Here is a 23,994-nt window from a genome sequence, read left to right as displayed (position 1 = left end):
AGGTGGACGTGGTACGAAGTTGTTATAGCCTGCTGTTGTTATACCAGAACAAAAAGTCTTCGGAGTACAAAGCGTGTGACGTTGACACCCGAGACCTCTACCAACAGTTATGTTTCTTTTAACCATGAACCGTAAGCAAGTATTTTTAGTTGCCTAAACTTAACCAGACTTTAAACATGGAGGTGTCAAGTCATATACTGACATACAACCTATTTTGTTGTTTAGCTATAAGGACTTGTTGGAACATTTCAACTTAAATCTGATATTTAAGAGTGGTAGCATAGTTTTTTCTGTTCAGTAACTGTAACATTATTGGAAACTGAAATATCTGTGTATTACAGTGTGTTACTGGTTGGGCTGTAGGATCATTGCCATGCTTTCAGATGTCATCTTTGCTCACATTCTCTCTGTCTTTCTTTTCATTATACATGAATGGCTGACTGGGCTGCAGGAGGACAAAGTGGTGAGTGCTGTGGTTTTTTTTCTTTTCTGGAGTACATAACTCTGCCTGCAACCTTTAAGACAATCCATCTTAATGGGTTCAGGGTTCAGACAGTATGTATGTATGTATGTTTGTAAGTACCTATCAGTCTTTCTGTCTGTCCATGTGTCTGTTATTATTACAACTGGTACAAGTTGTATCACTAGTGGCAGTAGAAGTAGTAGTAGTAGCCTTAATGCTATTAATGATTGAAAATGTTACACGGCATGTGTTATCATTTAATACGATACTTTAATCGCCACCTTGTACAGTGATCTCCGGGACTAAACTACATCATCTCGCAAATAGATAAAAACAATCTATTCATCCATTGTTTTTCCATACCTACTAATAGTCCTGTAGCCTCACCCAGCATGCACTACATGCAGGGAAACAACCTGGACCTCAGAGGTAGATCACATAGAATCAGCCGATACACTCTGGACAATTTTAGGTTTTGTATTCAATCTAAGCACTGAGTAGACAGCAGAGGGCCCAAAGAAAAACGGGCTATTTAGAGCCCACTTGCAAGCACCATTGTGGTTCAAAAATGATCTAGGGTCACTTACGCTTTTCTGGACTGGAAAACAAATAAAAAATCAAAGAGTATTTGGGGGAAAAAATGGATACAACAGTATTCACCCTTTTCATGCAACACTCTTGAGACATCGACGGAAGTTTTAATCATTTAATTATTCTAAAACACTTTAAAATGTAAATAATGCATTTGGTGTATAATTGTACTGTTTTTATCTATGTTAAAATAGCCATCATTGAAGACTGTGATGCTCACAGCGTCTTATAGCACTGCGGTCAGGTTAATATTGGAGTGAATGGACAGCAGTTCCTCTGAGCCTCTAATATTGCCGCGGATGGTTTTACATTGGCGTTATTTAAAAGCCCGGTGCGTCTCATGCAGACGATAAAGGGTACGTTGTGCGTCTGTGTGAGACGCCAAGGGGCGTGACAAAATGTCGGTATTTGATGACCTGGCAATGAGAACGAGTTGAAAATTCCAATCTGCCTCCTGAATACTAATTCGTACCTGAGAGTTTCACTAACATTTGTCACAGCTGCTCTGGAGAGAAAACTAATCTTATTGGCTGAGCGAAATTCTGAATGGGTGGAGCCAAAGAGCCACCTTTCAAAACCATCTTTTTGAAGTACATGTTAGGTGATTAAACAAAATCAAAATTTAAAAAAGAAACACCAGTATTGAGAGTAGTATTGTAGAGGTATTGATAGCTGATGTAACTTTTTTTTTTCATTCATCCATGACCATTGCACTCACAATCTTTCACCCATATTCCACGGTGGTTGTGAGTCCAATAATGCTGATTTGTGCCTCAACTCCAACAGAATAGAGTTTAATAGAAATTTGTTTGTGGTGCTCAAATTACATTACACGCGTTTCAGAAATGTGTCCTGCTACTCAGGATAATTCAAAGAACATGTGGACATTTTTAATGTAGCCTACATAGTGAGGTTGGGAAAGCTGATTTCCATCCTTCAAAGACCAAAAACTCTAATTTGTAATTTAGCTGAGGTGCCCCTTGAATTATAGCTTTAGATTTAAATATATACAGTAGCTAATTCTAATTAGTTCAGTTTTGCTAAACAGAAGTTTGCTAAATGTATTTGTTATCAACTGATAACATATGCTTGTTCACTTTCTTGCCGAGAGTTAGATGAGAAGATTGATACCACTCTCATATCTGTCCGGTCAATATGAAGCTACAGTCAGCATCAGGTTAGCTTAGCTTAGCACAAAGACTGTAAACAGGGAACAGCTAGCCTGGCCCTCTCCAAATGTAACACAATCCACCTACCAGCACCACTAAAGCTCACTAATTAACGTTAATTAATGTTATATCTCATTTGTTTAAGCTGTACAAAAACCAAAGTGTAAAAAGACATGTTGTAGTTTATGTTAGGTTATGTGTCAGACACTTTTTTGGCCAGGCACAGCGACTACCTGGAGTCTTGGGATTTTTGACACATAAGTGTTTGGTGTATTGGTCCATTGCTGTAAAGAAGACTTCCTCCTTTGTCATGTGGCCTGGTTAATCAAGAGTTGAGCAGAATCATCCGCTATGATACCGCTGGAGAAGCGTTCCCAGCGGACATGCCTTTAACACCTTCCTCTGCTTGTGTAGTTGTATCAGGTTTAGAACCTTACTTGGCCTTGGCTGTTTTCCCTCGGGGCAGCTGCCAAACTGGCACTTTGATGATAGTTGGCTGGGCTTGAACGTCACGGCTGTCCAAGAGTGCTTTGGTGTGCTGTACATAGCAGTCTCACTCCCTTGCTAAAGCTCAGTACAACAATCACTGGCTCTAAAGAGGAAAGTTTTGGCAGAATGGAGGCCTTATGTAGCACTGGCTGTATAGCTGGACAGCAGACCAGGTTTGAATTACTGTTTGACATGGATTCATTTAATTACTTGGGGATTGATTAATCTTGCTTGGCACAGCGGTCCAAAAGTGCAAAGTTACTGCCTGCTTTTTACACTCCACTCAAACTAAACACTCAAAGTTAAAGTGAAAGTGTTGGCAAGGATAATCCTGAACCTAAATGAATGTAGCCAATCAGCGTGTTGAATAGTCTAGATCAGTATAACTGTTTTTTAATTGCTTTTTTTAAAGTTCTTCTTAAACTGGTTTTCCGTGGGTCTTTGAGGTCAGCTCCTGGGAATATGTAGCACACAAAGGTATAGTGCTTCACTTTTCTTTATTGAGATTGACAGGGCGTTGAGTTCAATAGGCTCAGCTCTACACGCAATACTGATGACTGATGACCGTCAAAACCAAATGTCATTTAAGTTGAAACTCTTTTTCCTATTCCAATTATTGTTCTGTCATAGCTCTGTGATAAAAGACTTGTAAAAGCTTACATCTGTTCATATGAGTAAAAACCTTTCATGTGTAAAGGTGCAATGTGTAAGAATTGAGACTGTTCTCCACCTGTCAAATTCATACTCCAAAGAAATAGGGGGCAGCGTGGGGTGGCTGTGGCTTAGAGGTACAGTGGGTCGTCCACTAATCGGAAGATCGGCGGTTCGACCCAGCCCGCATGTCGAAGTGCCCTTGGGCAAGACACTGAACCCTAATTTGAGTTAATTTAAGGCAGTTAAGCTTGTCTTAGTTTGGTCTTTTTGGTAATTTAAGGCAATTAAGCTGGTCTTAGTTTGAGCTATGCCATCAGACTATCGCCTCTTGAGTGGTATTACGAGACAGTATGGGCCGGGGCCAGCTGGTTAGCATGCTGACTTCAGTAGATATCTCTGCAACATAGTACATAGACGACGTCTTTGATACAACATCAAAACTGTTATTTCTTATATATATTTCTAATATATATAATTTTAGTTAATATATAACTCTTAAATCTCTTAAATTCTTACACATTACACCTTTAATGTAACATTATCTTTAAGACTTTTATTTTATTTATTTTTATTATTTATTACACCTCTGTGCTAGCTGTTCTTCCGTTACCTTATGTAACTCTCTGAAACCTTGTAAAGCGCTTTGGATAAAAGCACTATATAAATATAGCCATTTACCGTTTACTATCTATTAGAATTACAACCCTTCGTGATGTGAAGTTATACAACAGTTAATTCATTAACAAACAAAAAAACTACAGCTCCCATTTTTACTAGCACAGCAGTGTGTAAAAAGCTGTAGTGTTGGTTTTTCAATAAAACATTACATTATCTCATGCTCTCTTTTAATGTCATCTAATTTCGGCTGTCTTAAATACATTTACATAGTTTGACCCTTTCTGTCCTGCTATTGCTACAGACATGTCTGAAGTAGCCATGGCTAATGACTGTGGATGGCCTATTCTGTAAGCTGGCAGCGTTTAAACCACAAAGTTATGGTTGTTTGTTAAAGGCTGCTAAAAACATACACATAAAAAAAACCCCAATAATATTATATTGTTTTTGTTTTTTTAAATGACCTGATCCTTAGAGTCATATCGAGTTAACCACACGACATACTGTCCAAGGCTATGTTCTAAGGCTGGGTTGTTAATTATTACAGCTCTCTACATACACCAAAAATGAAAAATTGGGAGCTTAATAGCTACTATATATTTTTGAAATATTTGATTTACTTTTACAGTACTTTTGTGTACTGAATGAACTGTGATAAGTGTGCTGTCTTGCTTTACAAAGAACAGTTTTTGAAAGTAAAAGCGTAACGATATACAGTGTGTGGTGCATGCAGCCTAGTGTGTTGTGCTAATGATATTCACGGTTCATTATCTGCAGTGATGGCTGAGCTCTAGTGAAGAGATGAGTGTGTGTTGTTGTACTGAAGCCAAGTGTTTCTCACAGAAAGGGCCATTTTTGAAGTCTTGATTCCTCCTCTCATGGGAGACTAGAGAAGAGTATTGTGTGTTACTTTCTCTGTCACTCTCACACACACACACACACACACACACACATGCACACGAACACCTCTCCTCTCTCTAATTGTAATGTCCAGGGCTGTATTTCTGTGGTGGATCTGTGCTTTTATGTGGCTATATATTAGACTGCTCGGCACTGGTAGATTGCTGTTTTTAGACCAATTCTGATTCAGAATTACTGGCATGGCTGCATCATCCACTGGTGTTTTCAGCCCACTGATGCTGTTAACCATAGACGTTATGCTGGTTTTATAAATATACTCTATACTATTTTAGAACAGAAGTTGTAAGAGTAGATGGAGAGGATGCAGATATTTTGAACATCTCTTGATTACTTAATGATACATATAGGGATGCAACGAAGAGTTTCGGGTCAATGGGGGGTAAAAAAATTTCGGCTTCCAAAGGAGTGCATGATGGAAAACAGTTACTGGACAAATTGATTAATCGTCTAATCCTTTAAGCACTAAACATTAGCAAGAAGTAATGTGTCTTTTAACATCTTGTTTCTCTTTTCTCTGTTTGTCGGTTTCATTCAAAAAAATGGAAGATGTGTGTTTTTGTTTTTTACAAGCAGGAGAAAGTTCATGAAGGTCATTACTCTAGTGCAGTATGGAGTATAGAATAGTGGTGGTAGTAGAATATTTGAGTAGTTTTCTCTGCGTTAAGTAGCTGGACCCAGGCGTAGTTAGCCTAGCTTAGCATAATGACTGGAAACAGAATCAGAATCAGCTTTATTGGCAAGTAGGTTTACACATACAAGACGGTGTAGTCCCTCATTCGTCCAGGAGTGTTCTATCGTAGAAAAGGTTTCAGTCGTAGTCATCTGGACACTGTTTTCAGAATCAAGACGTTTCGGCTCCCATCCGGAAGTCATTCTCAGAAGAAGAGTTGGTTTGAACGGGGCGTCAAGGAAGCCATTTTTGTGAAGAAAGAGAACCCCTCTTTGAACAGAAATGGTGGTCTGAGATTTAATCTGCCCAAAGTCTATCAGAGTGTATTATCACCTTGGTCACGCCTATCACATGCTAATCAGGCACTTAGCAGTGATGAAGTAGATGCAGCCAGAGAACAATAGGCCTGATTACTGATTACTGGGCCATCTTGAAACTATTAGGTCAGTTTCAGGTGAAACTAGCTATTAACAGATACTCAGGCAGATTCCTTCCTGAGGGCAGGGCTTATGTAACTCAGAGTAGTTTAAATTTCCAGTTCCCGTCCAATTTTTTCACAATTGAGAATGACTTCCGGATGGGAGCCGAAACGTCTTGATTCTGAAAACAGTGTCCAGATGACTACGACTGAAACCTTTTCTACGATTTACACATACAAGGAATTTGCTTTCGTATTATGGTGCGTACAATAAACATAGTAAGTAGAAAAATATAAAGAAAGATAGCAAGCAAGTACTGCTAGTCAAAAGCCATACATATAAAAAAGACAATAAGATATGAAAAAATATTATCAAAATAGTAAAGAATATGTACAATATGATAAATTACTGTTTGTACAGGGATGTTCAAGACATTTACATCGGAATGTGTAAGAGTTCACAGTATGAAGTACAAAGAATATTTGCAATGTGCAAGACAGTAGTCCAGAAGATGTGCGTTAATGTAATGCATTGAGTCAGGTGGGTAGACGTTACGTTAATATAACGTGTAGTGAGGGGTTAGGGGGGTATGAGCCAGTGTCAGTGGGGGGGGCCTTGTTGAGAGGGAAACGGTTAGCCTGGTTCTGTCCAAAGTGAAAGAAATGTGTGCCAACACCTCTCAAGGTCACTAATTACCACATTGTATCTCGTTTGTTTAATACATACAATTTGTTGTTTTAGGTTAAGTTATATGGTAAGACTTTTTTCTTGGTGAAAGTGAATAAGCGTATTTCCTAAAATGTCGAACTGTTGCTTTAAGTCGCTAGTTCCATACACCCGCCAGTCATATACAACCACAACCTACTGTCATTTAACTAGGCAGTCTATATAATCTGATTTAGCACTTACTCTTCTGGCACAAACCTCTTCTCCAGGCCGTCTGTTGCCTGTTATCACTATTTCCAGCGTCATTGCAGCTTTACTCCCTTCTCCCTCACAGCCCCCTCCTGTATTACTTTTTGGAATCTGTTATAGGAGACTCAGCATGTTCATTCATTATATGTTTGTTCAATTTTCTTGCCATCATGTTAATGTAATAGTTGTGTATCACAGCTTGCCCTGGGGGAGGTGTTTATGAGTTCAGAGACAAGTCTGTGTCATGCGTGCGTAGATTTGTTCCAAGTGTCACAGAGCCTCACCGCCACACTCATTTACTTCTTCTCTGGGTCAAAATACCTCGAACACAGTATTGTTGGGTGAAGGAACGACCATCATGTAAGCTGACACAACTCCCTTTGCTAGCCACTGTGACCGAAAAAGTTAGTCTTGCACCTTGAGAGGAATGAGCTATCAAATAAAGGCAAAAATATGCTAAAAAATAATCTTACTATGCACCTGATACAAATGTATATATTGATCTAAGCCTACAAGGAATTATGGCTTTGTGCTGCTTTGTGTCGGGGTGCAGCGCAGTAGAAAAGCCTGAGCAATGTGTCATCTGCTGTTAACGCCACGCGCCTCATGATTACTATTGATCGCCAGTCTTGCTAGCTGCGTCTGTCTCCACGTCCATCTCTCATTGACTGGTCTTAAGGGTGCCATCTCTCTCCTGCTTGTTGCTGTACACTCCCTTATGAAAGCAGGCTTACACACATACACACACAAATACATTCTCACTGTATGGTGTTTGTCTGCACATACAAGCACACACTGTAGTGCAAGACTCCCTTGGATGCGCAGCGCTGTTAAACACACAAAGAAGGGAGACATATTGACATGCTCATGTACGCACACATACATAAACATAAATTCACTTTCTCCTGTCTCAGTGTCTGTATCTTAGTGTAATGAAAATTTATCTGGGGTTCAGGAAAGGTTGTAAAAGTTTAAGAAGTAGTTACTAATGTAGGTCTAATAATTAAAAGTAACAAAAGAGCAGAATGATGTCTAGGATAGGGATTAAAACGTGGCGGCATGGGAAAAATAGGCCAATCCATTTAAGAGTTACCACAAACCCTCAAATTGCTGTTGATATATTTTTTAACACGTGAAATGCTTCAACTTCTATAAGTATAGCTTTAAAATTAGAAAACTGTTTCTTCTCCACTGTACCACAATATGACATATACAGTATATCATTTTTCAACCTGTTCCAGTGCTTCATTAAAGCTATAAAACACTTTCTGTACTGTGGTTTTATGGCTGCACTACTGCTTAAATTGACATTCTAGATGTCTATATGTCTTGTGCATAACTGTATACGCATAGTTCAGCCTGACAGACTGACAGTGTTTGGCATCTTTGGAAACTTTGTGAACCCCATCATTATTTTAAGGGATACTCCAGTGATTAAGATGTTTTATGGCACCGTTACTGTGAAGGTCTTTTAACAAACAACACAATAGTCATCTCAGTTTTACAGTTGCAGTTTACACAGCAGTCAGAAACTGGCCAAACCATGGAGGTTTTTTCCTCCCTTGATTTCTTTTTCTCGTTCACACGCATGCACACTTCAAGCCCTCACTCGCTCACCCACTGACTCACTCACTCCCTCACTCCAGCAGACCTTTACATTACCAGGTGCTATGTTTGCTAACTAGAGACATTTAGTGGTGAAAAAGGGAAGTGCAGCGTCATGACTACCCTCAACTGCACTACTATAACTCTGTGGGAGGATAACTTTCGCTCAAGCTCCATTCTCTATACTATTTTCTCCGAATTAAGACAAAGATAATGTGTGTGTGTGTGTGTGTGTGTGTGTGTGTGTGTGTGTGTGAGTGTGTGTGTGTGTGAGTGTGTAAAATGTGCTGGACATTTGCAAAGCTGACTTTGCCTGGCATGGGAGCACATCAGTTATGCTGGAGCATCTGAAAAGGAAGCACGTTGGCTCTCTGGATGATAGCTAGCTAGCTAACTAGCTTAATGTTAAAAGCTGTATTACTTCACATTTATGGAATGCCATTTTATTCAATATTAAATAAATATGCCTATGAAATAAATATATATGCAACTTAAATAATTCCTGAAATAAATAAATGAGGAAATATATAATAAATGTAAATATAAATATATAAATGAGTCAATATAGTTCAATAAATAAATAGGTTTTTATTTAAAAAAGGTTGTTTATTTATTTCAGGGGACTTTTATTTCATAATGCAACATTTATTTATTTCAGGGGACTTTTATTTCATAATGCCACATTTATTTTATTCATTTGAATAAAACAGATGGAAATGAAAAAGAGCTGGGAAATAAATGAGGCATTATGAAATAAAAGTCCCATGAAATAAATAAATATGGCATTATGAACTCCTGTCTATGCGTGCATGCCCAATGTGGGTGAGCATTCTGTTGTATCAGCAGGAAATATGCCTATGAAATGATTCCTAAAAACAAATAAAACAACCTCAAGCTAAATTTAAAAGCTGATAGTTAAGTAAGAGCCACCGAGTAATTGTGCGATTCATAATCCAAATAGTCGATTATTCGTTTCAATAATTGATAGATTATTGAAAACTATTACTACTAACTACTAAAACATTAGTTGTTAGTTGCAGCCCTAGTGTCAGGGAAAAATATGTTACATCTGGCTTGGAGACAGAGGCCTTCACCTGGCTGTTTTGTAATGTCTGTGGGGAGCCAAAGTAAATTATTTAGAATATCGATCAACTATTTAACCGTAGTTACGGCCCCTGTGCATGTATTTATACTGTATGTGTGTGTAAGAAAAAGTGGGTGTAGCCCATCATACATTGTGCTTGCTTGTAGGACTAGTGTTCCATGTGTTATTGTACAAATACAATGCACTTGGGTGTCGGTAAATGCACTTTTTGTGCATGAGCTTTCTGTGTGTGTGCATGTGTGTACTGTATATGTGTGTGTGTGTGTGTGTATTTTGCTGCGGGTGCCGGGCTGTGCTGATATAGTACCTCATTAGCTGCTGTGGACACTAATCTCCTTTGTGGCAGTCTTTCATCCTTAGCGCAGGATTTATTGACGCCCTCGGTTACGGCGCCCGCCTCGCATGCTGCCGGTGCCATACGTCAAGCTGTCATTGGCTGATGTTACTTCCTGGTCCCGCCCCTCCTCCCACTCCCCTCACCTCCCTTAGGGCAAATGTGGTATTTGTTTCACCTGTTAGGCGGCAGGCGTTCAGTGTGTTTTAGCCCAATCTGTGGCAATAGCAGGAAGTCTAACGGTGGCTGGAAGTGTTACATGACAGTATATCATGTTTAGTATACACTATAAGGTCTGGCTGCTGCCTGGAGAGATAGAACGAGGCAGTGACGGACTCTGATTTCATGTCATTGGAGAGTAACGGTCAGAATGACAACAATAACTTGGAAGAGTTCATATTTAACACTTTTTAAACGCAGCCAGAACCCCATTTTTGATGTTTTCTGGAGATGTTGGCAGAGTAGGATAGAGTAGCCAAAAACTGTACTAAAGTAAAAGTACTATTGCTTTCCAAAAACAAGTACTTAAGTATTTATTTGTGATGAAATGACAAGTCATCATCTCCTGATTAGATAACCTGCCACATATACACCAGGACAATATTCCCATTCTGTTTCTCTCAAGTGTGATCACAAAATATGACATTAATATTATACTCTATTAAGTACACCAATAAATAAAGATTTTTTTAAAATTACATTCTTTGCTTGTTGTCTCCAATATTATATTATGATTTGGCAAATAAATCAGCAAATCATGTGCACGTCCATAATAGACTGTGTCAAAAAGTAAATATAATGAGTCACAAATCACAGACAGGTCTCTCCAATCACATGAAGACAGTAAGATTAGAGAAGTGGCCAAATCAGTCTCTAATCTTTCTGAAAATGTCTCATATCAGATGACTGATTTAGGCTGATTAGGAGATAATGCCGTGACATTTCATCATTAATTAATTAAATACAGGTGTGTTCACTTCTTCACTTTTACCTGAGGGTCATGTCCACATGAAATAAAGTAGTTTTTCCCCCCCGTGTGCATTATTTGGGCTCTGCTTTTCTGTTTCTCTTTATCAGGCTACACGAGCGTGACTAGTTAAATGCACACTGCTAGCTTGAATATTTACATTATGGCAGAAAGCAGGAGTAGTAGTAATTGTGAAGCATGATATACTGTGTGTATGTAAACTTATTAGCATTAACACAACAGACACTTACTGCTCTCTGTCAGCTCAGTGTCAGCACGGTTCTAATGTACTGAATTCACAACCAGAGCCCGCTGGACGGTGCGCTGTTAATTCGTCTGTAAATATTAGCTGCTAGCGCTATTTAAAGCCATAGTCCTGCTGTAGTTTCAGCCATTACGCTGCTCTGAACAGAGTTGTGTGGAGGTGTGGCTGCGGTAGGATAACAGAGCGCCAGCAGACCTGGGATGAGCTGACCACCTGCCTGTATTCATATGTAACGAGTAATGATTTTTCTCTAAAAATCTACTCAAGTAAGAGTAAAAAGTATGCTGCATTAAATCTACTCTGACAAGCACAATTTACTCAAAAAGTTACTTGAGTACATGTAATGGAGTAAATGTAACTGTTACTACCCACCTCTGGATGTTGGTGGCTAATAGTGTGTAACTGAGTGAAACAACATGGACATTTTTGGTCTTTCTTTAAAGGAATAGTTCAACATTTTGGGAAATATATTTATTCACTTTCTTTCTGAGAGGCAGATGAGAAGATTGATGCCACAGATTGATGCCTGTGCGTTGTGTGTGGAGCTAGAGCTGGGAGGCAATTAGCCTAGCTTAAAATGAAGACTGGAAGCAGGGGAAAAATAGCTAGCCAATCTTTTTCTAAAGTTTACAAATGCACATATTGTCCCAGCACCTCTAAAGCTCACCTATTAACACTTTGTATCTTGATTATTTAAGCTGTGCTCAAACAGATATGTAAAAATGATTTGTGGTTTTAGCGGGAGATATGTGCTCCAACTATTTCTTGGTGAACAACAGCCAGGGACAGTGACTGTGTGACAGAGCCAGGCTAGCTGTTTCCCCCTGCTTTTTATGATGCTAAGCTAACCAAGTTCAGGCTCCTGTGTAGCCAGCCAAATGACTAATTGAATGATTTAGTGGGAGTTATGTGCTGTAATTCTCACTAAGAGTGTCACACATTGTGACCTCCTGGAGTCTTGTGTTCACAGTAAGGTATGGTACCACACATACAGAGACCTAAAACCCATGCTTTAGCTGGAAGTACGGGTGTATGGAAAACATTTTGTTAGCCAAGACATAGTTACACCACATAACTCCGCTCAAACCACAAATTGTCCTTTTCACATTTCTGTTTGTGCACAGATTAAACAAACAAGATGCAACTTGTTAATTAGCTAGCGTTAGAGGTGCTGGTGTATTTCTGGACTTTGAGAACCCTGGCTGTTTCCCTCTGCCTCCAGTCTTTATTCTAAGCTATAGGCTAATTGCTTCCTGCTACTAGCTCCATAGTTAACGCACAAACAACTTATTTCCCAAAATGTGTAACTATTCCTTTAAGTTAAGGCTGACGCTGCCACCTGGAGTAATGTACAGTACAAAAACTAGAAGTGCGAATGAGACAGAGTCACTGGACTGACTGGTTTCTTACTGGTTTTCCTACGATAGATGTGACTGGATGGAACAGATACCCCTCCTTCCTCCGTAGCAGTTGTGGTAGTGGTTGTTAATTAGCCTAACATAGAAGCTGGTAATGAGCTTGATAACAAGGTGCTGGGATTTACCCTGAAGAGGCAGCTGACCCTTTCTGGACCCCTCTGCAAGGGCGTTGTTCATACAATGGTCTGTGAACCAGAAATAATAAGTAGTCAGTACTTTTAACTTTGAAAAAAAAAAAAGCTTTTTACAGATGCACGGCTGTTCAGTTTAAACAGCTGTTTAACCCGTCTCTATTTTGGACTAAAGCACTGTTGAATCTTGATTTGTCAGTTGGGAAATACATTTCCAGGATTTCGGTCCATCCTCATGTTCTTTTGTCATGACCAGTAGATGTCATGTCAGGGAGTACATAGTCAAGGAAACGTTCATCCTCTGATACTTTCGTACTGCTACATATCGTCAGCCTGTGATGTTTACTGCAATCCAGGACTTACAGTATGTGATTCCTCTTCTACTTCACTCAACAGTATGTAGTGCAGTTCACTGAATTTGTCTAGTGAGAGATGGTGATTATTTTGAAAATGATGTAATGCTGTTCTTTATTTAATATGAACATTTAACAGCCTTACATGACTTTTGATGACCCCATTTGTCACAATCCCAAAACCTTCCTGGGTTTAACACCACCAGTTCGACAGGAGAGGCCAATCGAGTGGCTGCAGCTAGTTTCAGACATGGCTGTAACAGTAGCAGAAAAAGGGAAAACCAAACGACAAGATGTTTTTTTAACAGCAGAGATTAGGGCTAGAAAGTTGGAAAGATGACATTAGGAGAGGGTGGATATTATAGATAAGGTAGAAAGCAACAATTACAATATTGTCTTATGTGCACTGCCAAGCTAGTAAAACATAATGGGAGCTTGTAAGCTAACAAATGTATCATTGTATAACTTTCGGATTCGAAATTCGGATTCAAATTCTCAACCTCAGGAAAACATTTCACTTTTTCAGAAAGATTGATTAAAGAAACCCTCAATGAGAGGTTGCATTGAGTCACAGAAGCTTGTGGTTAGCCTGAAGGTGACATCACGACTCTGGCTCTCCTTTCAGCCACAAATAAAACAACCTAGATAAAATAATAAAAATGTAATGACATAATGACAGTTTTAAATCAGGGTGAAGGGATCAGTCAGGATATAACGGTAATTAATGTCACGTTTTTCTACACATCAGACAGGTTAGATGTTACACACTGATTCCAAGTTTAACGGTGAAATCATCTAGAATGTACTGCAGCAGCCATCCTCAGGATGACTCGTGCTCCATCAAATCTGTCGGGACATTTTTATTTTAAGTAAAAGTCCAAACTCTGTTTACTTTAGAGAACCAAAATGTTTTATTCTGTCATGTCAAGTTTATATTATTACAGGGAGTTTTCAGTTTTGCTTATTAAATGCAAAGTCTCACAGTATTTGCAAAGGCATTAGTGGCATTTACTGTGTGTATGGCAGTGTTTCCATATACTGAATGCACCCTCTCTAATCATGAAAGTAAATAATAAAAAATTTGGCAGATAGTAATAAAACAAACACATAAAAGTTACTGTAGTTGTTGCCTCATTGCACAGATCAGATAGGCCAATCATTACGCACAGACAAGAATTTTGGTGTAGGCTAAATCATAAATTCAGCTCATGAAAAGATATCGTCTGCCACCGTCAGCATTTGAGGTGGTGTACATTAATATTTGGGGTGTTGTATTATTGTGTTTTGGGGATTCATGGCAAACACACACACACACACACACACACACACAAACCCTCATTTTCCCTCTTTTGGATCTGTCTCAGAGAATCTGCCTCCACCCCAATACAATGGAGGTGAATGGAATTTCATTCAATAATGAAATCTATAACCCATTAGATGATGCTTCGTGGACAGATCAACTGTTCCACATTTTATAGAAAAGGTTTCAGTCGTAGTCATCTGGACACTGTTTTCGGAATCAAGACGTTTCGGCTCCCATCCGGAAGTCTTGATTCTGAAAACAGTGTCCAGATGACTACGACTGAAACCTTTTCTACGATAGAACACTCCTGGACGAATGAGGGACTACACCGTCTTATTTTGATGTTCCACATTTTGATTATTTTTTTCCCAGCTAATTTTGTTCTTATGGGTTTGCTTTTTAGAACCAAACAAGAACAGATTCAGTCATTTAGATCCATGTTGTTGACTGGCCAAAGTGACAAGCGAGATTTCCAGCAATAGACAAATATTTCTAAATGCATCTGGCTGATATATGTATACAGTAGATTTAAACTAGTTATTTTATCTTGAGAGAAAAAGGTCTGAAATGTGAATGTAGGCATTAGTAAAGAGCTTGCATTGGGAAGTGAACCTCTCACATACTGTACAGTCTGTCGTTACACAAATGGCCTTCTCTCTCCAGGAAACAAACACCTAGATACACAAACTCCAAGATTTTTACCACTGGTTGGATTATTCAATGTTGCACTGTATCACACACAAACATAGGCACCCAAACGCACCATATACACATGAGCAATGATGCACACCACATGCGGATACGCACTCCAGCGGTTACACACTCCGGCTCCTCGACAGACACGAATAGACACATACACAGATGGACACACACACACACACACACACGCAGATGCAGCAGGACGCAAAACAAACACACACAGGGGTTTGGTGTCCTAGTTTCCATCTGTGGAGAAGCTATTCTCTCTCTCTGGCTCTCTCCTTAACTCACAAACCCATCTCGGGGGGGGGTCTTACTGTGGTCATGTGACACATTGCTGCTGTTGTTGCAGTTTGTGTGTGCGTGAGGATAAGAGTAGGCGTTTGTATCTGCATGTGTGCATCGCTGCTCATGTGCACATATGTGATTGTATGTATGGTTCTGTGTGAGTATGTCCATGGCTTTGTGTGTTTGTGTGTGTGAGCTCGCTGTCAGGCTGCTCTCTGCCTGCCTACGGTTCCTCCTCTCTGGCACTTGTTTCACCATCAGAGTGTGATCTAATACAGGGATTACTACGGGATTAAGTGAGTCTCTTATAAAATAACAGCGCACCGCTCCATATCTCCACAACACTGGCCATTTGTTCTGCGGTATCAACACACTCTAACGTCTCACAAAGGTGAAACACAATAACTGCTCCAGCAGGGAGTGAAATGTGCTTAGAAAGGAGTACAGCAATAGGAAAATTGACAGGTGAGACAATCTACCCAGAACATGGTGGATTCCTTTAAGTCAACCAGCAAATTTCACTCACCAGTTTCATTTTTCAGCACCTGAACAATTTTTATTTTTTAATTAGAATTGATTTTTTTTTTTTTTTTACTTTAATCAGAACTGGCAGGCCTATCAGCCAGAATAAGTAAACTTTGATGTTTGGTTTGTGTTAATTATTAGCAGCATGAATTCTAACACCGAGAGACGTCATTTAGGCCTTAGGATGATTATATCTCAAGAGATTACTTGATTTATGCCAATTTGAGAATACTACAGCAGGAATCAGAGAATCAGATCTGTGAATTTGTTTTTTCGGTATGTGGCTCTACAGGACAGACATACAGTAGATTTACAGTTGAAGCGATGCAGAGACATGACATGCATGTAAAAGGCAGTCACGCTATAAAGTGTCATATTTATGTTGCAACCTATTCAATACAAGTATGAAGCAAAAACAAACAAAAAACATTAAGAACAACATTAAGATAATGTTCAGATATGTCATAGTTTTTGTTGTATAGTACAATATACTAGATCAAGAAATGTTAGAAGCTCATCAGGCATGAAGGTTTAACAGTGGTGTAGTGCGTGAGTTTAAATACAAAGACAGATATCAGCACGCTTTCTACTTTATTTAAAACTGGTTTGATCCATAGTTTTATGTTAACACAAATTAAAAATACGTGTTTGTGGATAGTGAGATATTTGTGGGGCATGGTACACATTTGTGGATTGTCTTCTTGTGGATTACAACTAGTCCAATAAAAACTTCCATATGATAAACCCTCTGTACAAACAGCATGAAGACAGAGTAAAAGACTAGCTGGGGAACATATCAACTTAATAAGGTGTCGATGTTGTGTTTACCGCTTGTTTCTGCTGCCCCTGATCCAAGTGACCCAAAAGATCGTACAGGTTTAAGCTTTGAAATCAAGCGACCTTTGTCAGATCATACGCAACACAAACAATGCTCTGTATTGCATTGTAGAATGAATACTGTGTCCTGTCTTCCCCTCGACTTCTTTTGAACAGTTACAGTATATGCCAAACATATGTACACGCCCTATGTGGAGCTTGGTAGTTCTATGGTTTACGATGTGATGGCCCTAATTTTGTTGCGCCTTTCTCTATCATATATTTTTCTTTTTTTTTGAGGAAAATGGTGCTTACATGTACATCATGCTTGCCTTGTGATTAGTCTAGTCAGCTGTCCTTTAATAAAAACTATTTCTAAGGGGAACTGATCCACAGACAGTGTATACAGATGTGCTGTTTAAGAGGAAGAGATGTTCTAATCCTACCCTTTGATTGACTGTGTTGTGTACTCTGATGAAGTCACATCAGTTGGAATAACCCTTAGCTTTTTTGGGTACATTTTATAATGGAATTGAAATGGGAAAAATCAACCCTATGAACTAATTAACTTGATACCACCAAATAATCATAATAATAATAATAATAATGATAATGATATTTTTAGTAATTTCTGTTTCAAATCTACAGCTGACTGTCCGTCCGGCACAGAAGTTGCAGAGCAGGTGCACGTTAACCGTTGCACTCGATCTTCTGCCAACGAAAATGTCGAGCAGCCGTTTAAAAGAGTCGTGGATTGTTCTGGATAAAATATACGAAAACCCTCACTTGGGATGAATGTTACGCCGTCCGCGCCATCGGCTGGCTGTTTCCAACGATGGGAGTCCGAGATGGACGAGTAAGTTGTGCGGCCACATCTTACAGCTGTTTACCGTTAGCTGACGTTAGTTTTCACCACCAGTGGAGAGCAGGCGCCGGGCCAATTTGAATTAAAAACTAACGTTACTTCATTCATTCAGGGCCAGTTTGCGCCGTAATCCTGTGTTACATAATATGGTTACAGGGTTCTAGTTATGTAACTAACATCAATGTGGGATTTGTGCTCTCCACAATTGCCTGTTTCTTGATATAACGTTAACGTTAGCTAATTGGCAAACAAAGATTTGGGGGCTAACCGACCCCTAACCAATTTACAAAACCTCAGTGGGCTTGGTGCTAGATATAAAAAAAACAATGAGAATACTGTAGAAAAGTACCGGCACACTGGAATCAGAGCTGCCTTAACCTTTATTTAACGACATTTCGACTCAACATAGGTCCTTGTCCATGTGAAGGAAATTAGACATATATGGTGAAAAATATATGGCTGGCAAAATGGCCAGTGACATCATATTGTACATTTATGTATTCATTAATATGAATACATAAATACACAAGTATAATTCAGAGATGACTTACACAATCATTCAGTCAGTAGGTCACAAAAAAGTCCCATAAAAATATCAAGAACCTTCATTTTGTTGAATTGATAAGAGGGGTGCCATAAGCTAACTAGACACTAGAGGGCAACAAGAGCTATTAAAATATATGTAATGTGTCACATGTGCATGACTGTATTTAGTATGTACACTGTTTTTTTTTATTAAATAAATATGTGTAAACAATAATTATTTAGAAAATCAGTCTTGAATTGTGACCAGCTCCAGTATCTCTTGGTTACCTTATTATCTGTCTGAATTGGCACTTTGTTTTGGTTCATTATTCTTCATTTTTTAAATTGTTAAAATAATTGCAGATGTGGCCAGTGATGCAGAGGTCTGGAGTCAGGCTCTCTTTTTTGTAGCAGCACATGACAGCTCCTGTTGCACTTCGCTGCCAGTTACAGTTTAGTTTTAAAATGAAATAAATCCCTGCCTGTGTGTGCATAGTTTCAGTCCAGTGGAGAAGGATCCTGTAGATCCAAAGGACGAAGAATGGTGTTTTTCTGCTGCTTCCTCCCCTTTGGATCTGCATCCACCTTCCAACGCCCCACTCCCATCCCCCTGCAACATCTTGGTCACCACCCCGATTTAGAGCGCCCGTTCCCATTTGACGCGGGTGTGGCTGCTGCTGCTGCTGCAGCTGTAGCCAAAGGAGGTACAGACCAAGGAGATACAGGCCGAGAAGTCACAGGCCAAGAGTACCATCATGGCAGCACCTTCCTGTGGCCACCCAGCCTACCAAGTGGTACCAGGTTGTCGGGAGCATGCAGTGCAGCCACTGCAGAACCCAGGGGAGGCACCAGACGACGTCTTGGATGTGCCAGAGCTGCGAGGGGCCCCCTGTGCCTGGTGCCACATCGGAACTGCTACGCAAAATGGCACGGCCTTCATAGGACGAAAAGCAGTGAAAGTTTATTCTCCCATGATGGGATGAGTTCTTGTGTTAGTGCGACTTTTGTCAGCCTGTAGGCTTTTCTTGTTTCTCCTTTACTCTCAAATTTGTAGTTAACGTGCAACGTGCTGATTATTGTAATGCAAAATATTAATGTGGCTTTTCAAAGAGGGACACCACTTGTTTTTACTTTCTCTGAGTAGTTCCTTAAACATTACAAGAAAAATGATCTTTAAAAGTTGCTGTGGGGGGTGGTCAACAGGTTTGCACTCCATTGTTATTTGTATATTCCCACTTTTGCGATTATATATTTTTAGGGAAAACAACTGTATTCTATACTCGATATTCTGTTACTTCTATTAAGTTTCCCTATTTCTGTAAACGTTAATTGCTGATTCAATTGCAGAGAAGATGCATGTGGTTGTTTTTTTCTTTATTTTTATACTAGACCACTTTACATGTGGGTGGCTGGATATTGCAGTGAATAGGGTAACTGAACATTAATATCTAGAAGTCATACAATGTAATGAGATGTCAGTGAGATACACAGTTTACCAGCTGCAAGATGGCTGCATGATTTCACTATTAAGTGAGGGTGGTAAAGAACATACCTGCTGTAACAACAGCATTTACTTTGGGTTCAAAGTGAATATCATATGAATGAATATGGGATCACTTCAGACATTTCACTTCAGGTGATGTGTCTGGGGTATTTTTAGATACTGTCATATTTTATTAACAAATGACCCATGAGATTCTGCGTTATATCCACGCTCTGCAGTTATTTGTGCAGCTTAACTTTTCAAGGTTATTCGTTGTGTCGCTTGCACTGCTGTCACTGTTAAAGAGGCATTCAGATGCCTCAAGGAAAAAGTAAGAAAAAAATACAAACACTCAGAATTTTGTTTAAGTGAACGTACTTCATAAAAGTATCAAATGTAAAAGCAGTTATCATTTAGAATGGCCTCTTTCAGAGCCTATTAATTATTAATACACTGACGTGTAACCAATATGTATTTGAATGTTGTAGTTGGTGCTACATTAAATTACTGTCCTGCTACAAACTACGATACTAGTACTACTTTATATGCATTATATTATCAGAATTTAGCAAATGTATAGCATTTCAAATATTTTATGGGCCTTTTTCACAGCCGACATTTTGACTTGGAAAAGCACAGCTGTCACCTCAGATGACAATAACAATGGCTCTGTTTTATTCAAGTGTCCCAGTAAGTCACGACAGTGTCACAGTGAGCCAACATGCACCGAACCAGGACCCTGAAACTGAAGCAGCTAAATGGAATTCAGCCGTCATTCATTTTATTATTCACACCTGTGCTTTTCCTACTCTGACACGTCAAATTACTCATACCTCAAAGTTATGCTTGAGTAAACTTAAGCAGTTACATTTACAGCTGAATCATTTCATTAATTAGTTGATTGACGGAAAACTATTCCGCAGCAGTTTTGATAATTGGTTAATTAGGTCACTTTTCAAGCATAAATATCCAGTAAATGATCGTTCCAGCTTCTCAAATATGAGGATTTGTTGCTTTATATCATTGTAAATTTAATATTTTTGGGGGTTTGAACTGTTGGTTGAACAAAACTTGTAATTTGAACTTGAGGAACTTGTGATGGGCATTTGTCACCATTTTATAAACTAAACGATTAATCAGCAAAGAAAATTATTGATAGTTTCATCCCTTATATAAGTTCCAGCTCTGTTGTGCTCAGATATCCATGTTTGTGTGGAGCCATTTTTTAAAATAGCAATAGCATTTATTACACTTTTGCAGAAGTGCTCAAACTTAACACTGTTATGAGCAGCTCTTTTGCCTTTTGACATCGTGCAGGAATTAAATTAAGAAACTTGATTGGTGGATGTTTTCACCCAAGCTATAATGTCCCACACGAGGCAGTGTTTTGCTTTCTTTGCTGTGTGTGTATGTGCGTGCGTTTGTGTGTTTGAGCACACGTTTTCCCTCTCTCCCTGATGGTGCTGGGGTGTTTGGCAGGATAAATATAGCTGCGTTGGTGTAAAGCTGTTTTCTCCTCGGCTTTTGTAGCTTTAATCAAAAGCAATCTGGAGGAGGGAGAAATGGAAGGGAAAGGGGGGTGAGAGAGAGGGCGAGCAGGAGGAGGGAGGGAGGAAGGGTAAGACGGGGGGGTGATGCCAGAGTGTTTTATTTTAGCTCTCTTTAAAGAGTCATTGGGGAGTGTTCAGGAGTAATGAGAACCCTGGTGGCTGGAGGAGAGGGACTGACTAACCTCCCTTCCCTCTCTTCCTCCATCCTCTCACTGTCTCTTTATTTCCCGCCCAACCTCACTTCCCCCATCATTCCCTCTTTCTCATTCTGGCACTGATGTCAACACAGGACTGTGAGTACGGCTGCATCCACACTGTAGGCCCTCACGCTCTGCTCTGTCTTGCTGGATGAATCCTCATATCTATTCTAGGATGGAACCCACATGCCTTATCGATATAAACTGACAGCGATGTTGACAAGCCATGTGCACAGAGGAACAGTCGCCACATTTGTTTTTGATGCATTTCAGTTGGTGTGTGTTTGAAGCTGTCAAAATTTTACTTGACCGATACAGCGCACCTTCCGTGTTATTGTCTTCCATGATATCACTTGCTCAGTGAAGGTGCTGTAGATCAGAATTGTTGCAATTCTGTAAGAGGAAAATATAAAGAAGAGAAGAAGAAACAATGCAAAAACCATAACAAATATAAAAGTTTAGTTCTTTCAAAATAAAAAATGTAAACATTTGATGTAAAAAAAACCCCAAAACAATGTCAAGGTATCATTAACAGATTCTGAGTTAAATGTTCACGTGTAGGTTCTATGCTTTGGGATCCCATTATGTAGCACATATCCAACCAGCACACTGTATATCTAAATCTGCAAAAGTTCTTGAGTAGTTAATCATCTTGTCTATAAATCAATGCCTTTGTTTTTGCTGGAAACGGTGTGGCCTGTCACAGTTTCTGTAGCTTTTAAAATCACATCTCGCCGTCCTGCTCAGTAAATAGAGTTTGCTAAGCTCACGGAGAGCTGCCTCCCAAAGACTCACAACACCGTAGAATGCTCCCTTTAAAATGTTTTTATTTTATTTTATTACATTTAGAAAAAGAACTGGCGAAGAGCCAACGCGGGCTTGAAACATTGTTCTCTTTCTAAATGTGATCAAGTTAAAAATGTTTAAAGGGAGCTTTCTATAGTGTTGCTAGTCTTTGGGACGCAGAAATCACCGTGCAAGTTTTGGACTCGGGCAAAAAAGATCATATGTTTTGCACGCTGATAGCGAGGATTACATACTTGACAACTGAGCAAACTCCATCCGCTGAGGAAGACTGCGAGATGCTGTCAAAAGCTGCAGAAATGATGAGGAAGTGGACCTTGAGTTAAGATTCTTTTTTTATCCCTCTTAACATAGGCTACGGTTTTCCCCTACTTCCCCTTATGTAGTCTAGTATTCACATATGTATTCTGTATCAACCTGTCCCAGCTCTTCATTGAAGCTATATGATGTTTACATTAAGTTAAAAATTCAAACCCATGATTAAAAAAAATATATAATTCAATTCTGTAGCTTTGACCAGTGTTTGGATGCACAGCATGAGTGGGTCAGTGAGGTTTAAATTGGTGGCATGCTGTATGTTTTAGATACTGACTGAAATCAGTATCAGTTGCATCGACTATTCAAAGCTGTCAAGTACAGAAAGTTAGCATTACATGCTCTGTCAGGTGTTTACAGCTTCTTTGAGCAGATCATTTAAGTCAGAATTTGCCAATTTTATAATGTAGACCAAGACAACACTGCTAGGACTATAACTAAAAATTACATTTATTATTGATTAATCTGCAAATCTTTTTTTTATTAATTGATGAAATGTTTGATCTATAAAATGTCAGAAAATAGTCTATCATAGAAGACTAAGAAAACCAGCAAAATTATATATATATATATATATATATATATATATATATATATATATATATATATATATATATATATATATATATATATATATATATATATATATATATATATATATATATATATATATATAAGAAGTGAGAATCAGTGAATTTTTGGTATTTTTGCTTAGAAAATGACAAAATTGTGGCTGATTAGTTTTTCTGTTAATTGATTAATTGTTTCAGCTTCTTTTGTTAAATGAACAAAAAAGGAGTTTTGAAGAAAATGTGTCCGTATTTTTCAAAGTAAGGGCTCAAAAATAGTAATATTTTTGTATCTGTACTGAAACATAATTATTATATTGACACAAATAAATGTTCACCAAGCGCTGGTCCTATTTAACTCCAAGACAAAAACATTCTTCCTGTGACTCAAAGTTTCTGTGGGAACAAGATATCAAATGAAACATGCATACTGTAGTGTGTGTAAATTCTTGCTTGAAATTGAATCACTGTCACAATGTATATAGTCTTTCAAAAAAAAAAAATAAAATACATGAGCAAGAATTCAGAATTGAGAATTAAGCCATGCAGTGTGAATGGAGCAGATCACGACAGCAGACATGTGCATGTTTTTGTCTACACACTAATTACAAAATGTGAGGGGGAAAAAAATCTGATTTTGGACACTCAGCTGTGGTGTGTGTGCGTGTATAGTCGGTGTGCATATGTGTGATGCGACAAATAGAAAGAAAGAAGACAGGAGATATTATTTTGGCAGCATGTTGAATATCCTTTCATTATCCAGTTGGCTTTGGGTGCTTCATTTGGAGGCCAGAAGCAGCCCGCAGTGGAAGCCAAGCTGCTCCCTGGTATAACTGCCATGATGGTGATCTTAACAAGCTTCCCTAAAAGCCTTTTTCTGGACGACTCATTGGCAGCAGTGCAGCCCTTTAGGAAGTGCATTGTTCCATTTCCTGTTTGACAGTCACTTCGATTGAAGCTGGGCCTTGGAT

General features: G+C 38.9%; 1 protein-coding gene and 1 long non-coding RNA gene across 28 annotated transcripts in view; both read left to right on the top strand.

Moving 5' to 3' along the window:
• Window positions 1-23,994, top strand: part of LOC122884791 (regulating synaptic membrane exocytosis protein 1-like) — a 108,485-nt gene that overhangs the window by 33,639 nt on the left and 50,852 nt on the right. For 25 of the 27 annotated variants that reach the window (XM_044215154.1, XM_044215148.1, XM_044215156.1 and 22 more), the window contains one exon: window positions 452-463. The exons of the other annotated variants lie outside the window; for them this stretch is intronic. In XM_044215154.1, coding sequence (XP_044071089.1) covers window positions 452-463 — 12 coding nt within the window. The remainder of the gene's footprint in view (window positions 1-451; window positions 464-23,994) is intronic. 27 annotated transcript variants of the gene reach the window in all.
• On the top strand, window positions 6,200-20,113 carry LOC122884795. Its single transcript, XR_006379981.1, has 3 exons — window positions 6,200-6,251; window positions 17,364-17,571; window positions 18,602-20,113. It is a non-coding gene; the product is annotated as an uncharacterized LOC122884795 (long non-coding RNA).

This window comes from Siniperca chuatsi, linkage group LG11, assembly GCF_020085105.1.
Source record: "Siniperca chuatsi isolate FFG_IHB_CAS linkage group LG11, ASM2008510v1, whole genome shotgun sequence".
NCBI classification, from domain to species: Eukaryota; Metazoa; Chordata; class Actinopteri; order Centrarchiformes; family Sinipercidae; genus Siniperca; species Siniperca chuatsi.
This window is presented reverse-complemented; position numbering and strand designations above follow the sequence as displayed.